The sequence below is a fragment of the Nicotiana attenuata genome, chromosome 8 (assembly GCF_001879085.1).
Source record: "Nicotiana attenuata strain UT chromosome 8, NIATTr2, whole genome shotgun sequence".
In the NCBI taxonomy this organism is placed as follows: Eukaryota; Viridiplantae; Streptophyta; class Magnoliopsida; order Solanales; family Solanaceae; genus Nicotiana; species Nicotiana attenuata.
In genome coordinates, this window is record NC_031996.1 from 44523882 (window position 1) to 44533623 (window position 9742).

At 32.7% G+C, this 9742-nt stretch overlaps 1 protein-coding gene across 2 annotated transcripts; it reads right to left on the reverse strand.

Moving 5' to 3' along the window:
- On the reverse strand, positions 1045 to 8433 carry LOC109231370 (NAC domain-containing protein 73-like). Of its 2 annotated transcripts, none has more exons than XM_019397017.1 (7): positions 8315 to 8433; positions 7267 to 7570; positions 6875 to 7055; positions 5834 to 6414; positions 4625 to 4918; positions 4080 to 4172; positions 1045 to 1768 (listed from the first exon to the last, which is right to left on the reverse strand). In XM_019397017.1, the coding sequence occupies exons 2-7, from the start codon at positions 7399 to 7401 to the stop codon at positions 1679 to 1681; spliced, it is 1374 nt and encodes a 457-aa protein (XP_019252562.1). In that variant the 5' UTR covers positions 7402 to 7570; positions 8315 to 8433; the 3' UTR covers positions 1045 to 1678. The 2 variants fall into 2 exon arrangements, with proteins under 2 accessions (XP_019252562.1, XP_019252561.1); XM_019397016.1 differs by lacking the exon at positions 8315 to 8433 and adding an exon at positions 7753 to 7897.

Below are 9742 nucleotides of genomic sequence, written 5' to 3' on the forward strand. Positions count from 1 at the left end.
ATATATATATATATATATATATATATATATATATATATATATATATATATATATATATATAATTCTTCGATGAAGGATGTGCATTTGACAACCCTTGGGCCCCGTTTGGCCATATATTTTGGCACCGTTTTTTCAAATCTTTTTTGAAAATATTGTTTGTTCATAGATTAATAATCTATTTTTGAAAAATTTCTGAAATTATTTTTCAAGTTCCCAAAATCTAGTTTAGGGTAGATTTTGGGTGAAACTTGTTTTCCCACTCACAAAACTTTAAATTTTTTTCAAATAAAAGGCATGTCCAAACATAATTTCAACTTCCAAAAATTATTTTTCAAAACTACTTCAAAAATTATTTTTTCAAGTTTCAACTAAATCTATGTCCAAACGCTAGCTTGGTATAGGGTGGCTACGCTACTACATCACGAGTCTCTTAATTAGTCAATCAGCTTCCGACAACCTAATAATATTAGTACTTACTGTAAATATGAAGTTCTTTGCACTGAAGTTCTTCTTGTTTTCCAATATATATACAAGTAAATAAACTACTATCGTCTCTGTTTAAATTTATGTAATAATCTTTTCTTTTTTATCTGTCCAAGAAAATGATACCTATTTATATTTAAAAATAATTTAATTTTAAACCTCTCATTTTACCTTGATGAAAATATTTATAATCATACAAACTTATGTAGCTTGTTTTAAATCACAAGTTTAAAAATCTTTATTTTTTCTTTCTTTCCTTTTTAACACCACGCCGAGTCAAATAACATCACACAAATTGGGTGCAGTAGTTCTTTGTTTATCAATTTTTAGGTCTCAAAGATAGGACCAAGATAGAATTCAAAGGCAAAACCTAACATGAACGAGAGCCAATGGACGTTTAGAGAAAAAGGTTACGTAAACACTAAGTATTAGCTTTAGCAGATTGGCTACCAACTAAGCTCTAGCCAGAAGCAGCTTTACCTTCTGAGACTCTTTAACTAAATTTAAAAAAATAATTCTCATTAACAAAGTTGTGTGAAATACAATTAAGGCATCACTGCATTTATAAATCAATGTCACATCTCATTTCTATAAAGGGAAATATATTTGTGTCCCAACATGAACAAGTATTCTACTCTAAAAGTGACTGTTCAAAGACACAGTAAACAAAGCTCTGTATGCACTTTTGCACAAATATTTGTTAAATGAAAAAGAAATATACAAGGAAAAAGAAGAATAAAATAAAGAAATATTAATAAAATGGGCAAATAAAGATAATATGGTAATCATAATGATGATGATTTTGATGGCAGTTGGATTTGCTTTGGGTCTTTGGTTCCCCTCTTGTATTTTGTCAGAATCAGTGCAGCCTTTCTTGTCTTCTTTCTTTTTTTTTTCTCTTTGTTTGTGTCTTCCTTTCTTTTCCTTTTCTATTCTTCCTCTTCTTCTTTTCCTCGAACAGTTAGTTCAGTTGGTCCTTACCTTTGGCCAGTCATTCAGTAAGAAAAACGATAGGAAAAGGTTAAAAATTAAAATCCCAACAGTTGTCCCGTTTGGCCACTTTTTGAAAAACAACTTCAGCAAGGCTTGAATTAGTATTAACCGTGATGATAAAGATTTTTGTCCCCTTAGAATTTTCTACTTCATCTTCTCTTCTTTTATTCTTTTGCTTTCTTTTTCGGTATATATATTTCTCCTACTCATGATGGTCTGTGTTTTTAGGATCAGGCCAGAATGAAGAGTACTTCAACCAATCTGCTTCTTGAGGATTTGTGAGGGATGACTCCTGCAACAAAAATCTTTACATAAATAGCCGTCCGGACTCATAGTTTAGTATTCCTAACTGTAGGTTAACATAGATTATACACACATTATACATGAATTATAGATATATTATATATTTATGGACAACTATTTAGGCTACAACAACAACAACCTAGTAAAATCTCACAAATGGAGCCTAGGAGGATAGTGTACGCAAACCTTACACCTACCCCGGAGGAATAAAGAGACTATTTCCGATAGACCCCACCTATTTAGGCTAATTCTTACAAACAAAAAAAAAGTGACATCAAGATATAAGGGTTAAAGCTCTTGTAAAATTTGGAATTGCATTTGCACAGTACACACCTCAAGAAATATTTCTTTTTCTGCCCTTTCTGTCAAAATGTGTCTCTATATATTCTAAGAAGGCACTCACTGACACAGACACTCATGCACACATGCATAACATAACTACATATACATAAAAGTCTTTGTTGTCACTATCTTGCTTTTCCTCTACGCTTTCCCTTACCCCAATTAGGAACAATTGTAATGCAGGAAAATCATATTTTTCTTCTTTGTTTTTTTTTCCCTAGAGAAATTCGTTATCAGCGTTTTTACCTCGTTAGTATTATCTATTTTCTCTTCTTTTTTCCCCCAACTTCTATGATTCTTCAAAGTTGCGGAAATTAAGGAAGCTTTTGTCGCAATCCATAATTAACAGCTTGAGAATTTAGATTTATATCAGGTCTGGTAGCAAGTTCATTTTGAGAATATCAAATTCAACAAATTGTCACAGTTAGTCACCTTCGGTAAGTTTTTCATAGTATTGGCAACAGTTAGCTCCATCAATCAGATAGTCTTAAGCCACGACTTCTCTGATAGTAAATTATTCTAGAGCAACCTAATTACGTTGGAATTAATCTTCCCTTCAAATTATTCAGTTTATCCAGGAACAGCATGCAATTTCCTAATTTCTATCTTAGATAATGAAAACATTTGTATATCATGAGGACTTTTCAAATTTTACATAAGAACTAGTTAGTCGAAGCTGAATTTTGACCAGGTCAAACTAAATCCTTGAAAAATAAACGTCACGACAAGTTTTGAACCAAAAGTAAAGCAAAAGACGAAGGAATTACGCTTATCCAACATGAAATTCCTATGATTGTCCTACTATGAATGGAGAGCACCGAATGGGGAAAGAAAACGACGAATAAAAGAAGACCGAAAGATACAAAACGTAAAGAAAGTAACTAAGAAATTATTGGAGAGAAGAAATTGGTACTACGTGAGAAGACTATGGGATTAGAGGTGGCAAAATGGTTAAAAGAAAACAGTTATCCACCTATATTATCCATCAAAAAATGGGTTGGATAATGAACCATTTAAAAACGGGTCGAATATGGATAAAGCACCATATTACACTTAAAAAATGGTTAACCAAATGGATAACTAATGTGTTTAACTTTTACATTTGTAAAGCCTTAAATTGGAGTTCCTCAAGTTTGGAAGACTAGGAATTCTCTCATAAATGATCATATTTAAGAAGCCATGGATAATATGGATATCCATATTATCCGCCGAATAAACCCGTTTTTATCAGTCTCAAATACGGGTCGGGTCGGATAATTTATCCATTTTTTAAATTACGCATTTTGACCCGCTCATATCCAACCCGACCCGCCCATTTGCCACCCCTAGTGAGGAGGTTAAAGAGGTGGAAAGGGAATGTGGATAGGAGAGAGGAAACTCTCCTTTCTTTTCCATAAGTTTCTCCTTAAAAGAAAAATACCACAAGAAAAGGGCTTTGATCATAGTCACCTTTTGACTGCAGAATCCCATGCATGCAAGAACCAAATGAGTATTACCAACAACGACGACGACCTAGTGAAATCTCACTAGTAGAGTCTGAGGAGGGTAGTGTGTACGCAGACCTTACCCCTACATCGGGGTAGAGGGGCTGTTCCGAAAGACCCTCGGCTCAAGAAAACGAAAATAATTGAGTATTACCAAAACTGAGAATTGATTAAAATTTACAAGGTTTGGATGTGTATCCCTCGCTGTAGTACTAATAATTTTCTATAGTTTTTCTGAGTTTGATATGATGCTTGAAAATAAAATTTAAAAAAGCAGGAAAATGGCAAAGCACAAAGAGGTAAAGAGAAAAAGAAAAATAATACTCTGACAAATAAAAGAAGCAGGATATATCTTTCTTCTCCTTTCCAACCGTACTATCTTTTTTTTTTTTTTTCCTTTTTTCTTGCATAGTTTTTAGTAATATGACACGAAAGAATATTGATACGGTAAAAAAGTTGGTGACTATTGTGTACCTCTTTGATATCAGTTGAAGTGCACCCCATTATTAGTTCTTCCAATCCAGACGTAGACCTTCCTCCTAGTACTTTATGGTGTTGCTGTTGTTGCTGCCGAAATATACACTAATTAGAACAAAACCTGAACATAATCATATGTGTGGTCATGTATTGTCTGCAAGAAACATGGATATTAAAACCCCTATAGGGAAAATATAATTTCGTGTTTCCTACTTTTTGCTGACATGTAAACCATCATTAATGTAGACCTCCACCTCCTTTTTGTTAGACTTTTTTAGCTTTTTAATTTTGATCATGCATTTGGATAAAAAAATTCAGTTTTTCAAAATAAGATTAACATATTTGAAAACAATGTAAAAACACTAGTATAAGTTAAAATAATTAATATTCTGAAATATTTAAAAAACATATGAAAAAATTATGGTCAAAAAATAATTTGTTTGACTTTCGAAATCTGAACACTTTCATATAAATTGGGGTAGCGAGAGTAATATATATAGTTCATTAGGAAGGGAAAAAGTATATTTGTGTTGCTGAGTTACCTGAAAATTATAATTCCTGGGAACATGGAAGGAATCGTGGTCAAGAATAGCGGAAGTGTGATGTAGAGGAGGAGGTGGGGCTATAATGGCTGAAATTGGAGGTGATGGCCTGCTAATATTGTTGAATGCTGTAGTTGTTGCATTCTGATTCTGATGATGGTGTTGATGTTGGTGAGAAGGTTCATGGGTCACGTGATGCGAAGGATGTTGCCTCTGGGACTCAGGCTCTTCGCACGTGCCTGCTGCCTGGTCATCTCTCCTTGCCATTGAAGTCTCTGCATCCATAATCCCTGCCTGCAAAAAATATCTCTCAATATTTAACTAATTTGGCTAGCACCAAGTATTTTTGATTTATACATTGTCTTTTAAAAAGATTCGTAGGAGTAGTACATTTTTTTGGGGGGGTTTCCTAGTAAATTTCATACTTTAATTTAAGAAAAAGGAAAGTTCAGTACACAAAGTATTCCACGTTCACGCAAGGTTCAGAAAAAGGGCCACACCCTGAGAAGGTGTGAAGTAGGCCGCCTAACGTAAAATTTTAGTATCATTTCATGCTTTAATGTACTTCTTTTATAATAAAGTAATTTAACATAATAAAAATCATTTGATGATTGTTGTTATCCAAGCAAGTCTGGTATAGTTTTCATTATGCTGATACTTTAAGCAATGTGCTTGTGTAAACTGATTAATGTCATGGATGAACTTGGATTTTGGTGAAGCTGACTAATCTTATGACCAGGAGTTCACGGGTTTGAGCCGTGAAAATAGTCTCTTGCAGAAATGCAGGGTAAAACTGCGTACAACAGACCCTTGTGGTCCGGTCCTTCCCTGGACCCCGCGCATAGCGGAACCTTAATGCACCGGGCTGCCTTTTTTAAAACTAATCTTAGTGCCAAACACTAGCAATGTCTTAAGTATCTCACGGCGAAAATGAAATGATAAATCAGAGATAAGAAAAAGAAAAATAAAAAGGTACAAATGAGAAAAAGGAAATAAAAATGACAATATAAGGCTGTACATGCACAAGAATATCAATAGTTTGGTTCAATATGCAAAAAATCACAGACAGATTATAAAAATTCTCTTTTCAGTTTATTTAGTTCCACATTTTTTTATATGATTCTGAACAAAAAAAGCAAATGGTCATCTGAAGAAATACTGGCAGAGAATAGATTTATAAAAACAAAAAAAATAGGAGTAGAATATTACCTCATCAAAATTTCTTCTAAATGGGAGAAAGCTAAAATGGTCAGCTTTCAATTGTTGAACGTTCACAGTATTGTAATTACTGGACATGGCAGCACCAACAGCAGCAGAAAGTTCATCCCTATGACTATGAGAATTAGGATTAATATTATTCATTTCCTTAGAAGAATAACAGCTCCCACTGCCACTATGATCCCCAGTACTAATACTCCTCTCATGATTATTAGACCAACTAGTACTAGTATTACATTGCCTTGGCTGAGTCTGATAGAATATCTTTGACACCACAAGTTCACCTTCTCTTTCTTCTTCATTCTGTCCTAAATGATATTGATGCATTACCCAATTTGTTTTTTCTGGTTTTCTATTCTTCCCAAAGTTTGTGTACAGTACTAGAATTTTCTTGCATCCTTTTTGCTTGCCGTTTACCATCACCGGCCGAGTTTTGCCTGTCTTATGCCACCGTGTTTCTCCGCCTTGTAAGTCACATTCTGTTTGGATTTTTCTTCTTTTTCTTGTCCCAGTTGTGTAAGCTTTTGATGGTCTGTGGAAAAAATGTCTACTCAGTCCATCCCTTGTAACGCCTGCTCATGCAAATTCAAAGTTAGGTTTACTTAGGTGCGACAAATTAAACTAAAAGAGTTGGATTTCTTCAAGGTCAGTGAGAAAAAAAACAAGTAGTTAAAGATAATAACATAAAGAAAACCTAGCTAGCTAGGATCCGTTCAAATTCTTCTTCTGTCTTAGCAGAAAAGAGAGCAATATAGTAAAACCTACTACTCCCACCGTCCAATTTATGTGGCACAGTTCAGATTTCGAGAATCAAACTTCTCAATTTTGATCATAAATTCGCATATAGAATTTTTAAATTTTTTAAAATAAAAATTATATATTTAAAATTACCAATAATTTAAAATATTTGAAAGACGTGAAAAAATTATGATAAAACTAATACTCTCGAAATTCGAACACCGACATATAAATTGGGACGGAAGGAGTAGCTTTTTAATTATAGTACAAGTAATTGCATGCCCATCTTTCTACCTGGAAGCTTCTCAGGATGAGTGTAGCAAATCCCATCTTCACCTTCAATAGTAGGGATGAACTCATCAATCAAAGGGTGAGATTTTGATTCTTTTTTAGACACTACTTTTGCTTCAAGATGTTCTATTAATTCTTGATCTGTTGGATCAAACTTCACTCCTGCTGGTAAACCTACCCAGTCCTGCACTAATTTAGCTCCATTAAATTACACTAGCTGATAAACAAAAAAAACAAAATTCCATACGAAAACCCAAAAAAAAAAAGAATCAGAAAAATTGCAAGAAAGAAAACGAAACCACACATATGATTTTTTTTTTTGAAACAGAACATGTTTTCCATAATCTATTTGATATATAGAGCCAAGAATATAGAAGAAATGTAAAATTCAGTACCGGCTTTCCTTCGAGCTTTTGTCCACAACCAGGACACTGTTTGGATCCACACAATTGATGTTCCTCAAGCTTTGCATCAATGAGATCACAACTGCTTATGGATCCCAATTGATGACTGCTACTACTCTTATTCATAGCTTCCACCTTCTTTATTTCCTTTGTAAAGATGACAAATTCTTTTTACAACTATCAACTTAAATTAAAATCTTCCATATATATAATCCTCCCTCAGGAATTCCTTGATATTACTTCACCTTTGATATCAACCAATACCCTTTGACAAGCTTTATTCTATCAGCTGCTCCTGCGGAGTAAAATCCAAAAAATTTAAAATAAATAAATAATAAGTGCTGTTCTGAAACTCTAAAATGAAATCCAAAGTCCATATCTCCCAAAAATCATAAAAACTCAAGAAAGAAAAACATAATTTAAAGATGAATAGGCAAATGAATATCTGAAACAAAATAATCAAGCCAAGACACATACCCTAAAAATAAGCCAACAGGAAGATTATAGGAGAAGGGAAAGAGGGAGAGAAATTAAGATGATGAATAAGGACAGAAAAGAGAGGACAAAGACATGGAAGAAAAAGGAAGAGAAGTATTATGGTTTTTTTTTTTCGGGGGAGCTATAAAACTTGCTTTAAGTACCCCCAGCAAAACACCAAAATTCCTTCTAACTTTAACTGAAGACAACAGCAGGGATAAAGGAAAAGGTACGCACCCTCATACCTATCTATCCCAATATATTTACTACTCTCTTTCGTTCTAGTTTATGTGATATTATTTCCATATTACTTCATTACAAATAAGAATACTTATTAGGTTTATATATTTTAAGAAAATTTAACTTGAATTTTGCTTTACACCCTTAATGAGAAAGCATTTAAAGTCACACAAAAGTTATAGCATATTTAGACTACAAATTTTAAAACTTTAATAGTCATATAAATATTATGTATATTTAAGATTAAAATTTTAAAATTTCATTTCTTTGTTAAACTCTATTTTGACTCAAAATATATGTCATATAAATGGAAACTACTTACCTTTAACTTCCTTTGATGAATTTAAGTAGAGCATTAAGACGTACGGTTTCTCTGTGTATAGCTGTGTGTGTGTGTGAGAGAGAGAGGAGAAAGGAAGAAGTAATATAGTAGAAAGAAATATGGCGAGTTGGTTTTTTTCCTTTCTTTCTTTCTTTGTAAAGCTCTCTAAGGCTTCCACATCTTTTTTTCCAGACCTCTCTCTTGACTAAAAAAGCAAAAGCTACGGAACTGCCTTCTCAAAAGCACAGCAAAACCCCCCCCCCCCCCCCTCCCTCACCCAAGTACTAGCATAGCAGTAATAATATTAAATTATATAAAGCATATTTGCATTAACTTATGTTTTTATAAAATATAACTGAAAAGTTTGTATGTATTTCGATAAAGAAAAATACGGTCCAAGAATTATCAAGATATTGTTCCCTTTTGGATTCTTTACTGAGGAATAAGTTTATTATACTAATTTTCTGAACTTCCGCCTACAATTCGCTCACAAAATACTAGTACTAGTACTGGTACTAGGGGACTAGGGGTGCACATAGTTTGGGTAAATCCGTAATCCAAATTGAAATTCGAATTTTTTGGATTTTTAGATCACGGATTGGATTTTGGATTTAATTTTTAAAATTTTTGGATTTCAGATTGGATATTGGATTTGGTACTCCAAATTTTTGGATATTCAAAAATCCGAAATTTTTTACTTTATTTTTAGTCCATTATCCATATGTGAATAGTTATAAGTTTAATACCCTACCCATTAGATATTATCTCATATATTCAATATTAATTACTAAGTTACTATCAAAATACTTTCTATTTGGACATGATTTTACTATTACTATTCTTATCGGCCGTATTTAATGTTTCTGTTGTATTTTTTTAATAATAATTTTATTACTTGAATACTTTATTTGGATGATTGCGGCAAGAATGAGGAACTTTTTAGGCAATTTAATTAACATGAGTATTCATTTGGATATTCATATATGTAAAAGGTAGAAACATCTCAACTTATGCACTCAAAACCGAAAATCCATAATATCCAAACCGATTAATCCGAAACTGAACTTAAAAAATCCGATCCAATCCGAACTTACGGGTTTGGATTGTCATTTCTTCAATTCGAAAACAAAAAATCCAAACCGAAATTTTCATATCCAATCCGAACTGCCCGAACGCCCACTCCTAACTAGTACTACGTGATGTATTTATATTCTCGATCAATTTTGACAGAGAAGATCCAAGAGAACGAGGGAAAACGAGCTGCTTTTTTCTTCTTTTGATAAATTGATAAAACAGAAAACTATTACAGGAGATAATTTAAATATATATATATATATATATATATATATATATATATATATATATATATATATATATATATAATGATATATATAGTAATAATTCTTTTGGAATAGATGTCGATGAGAC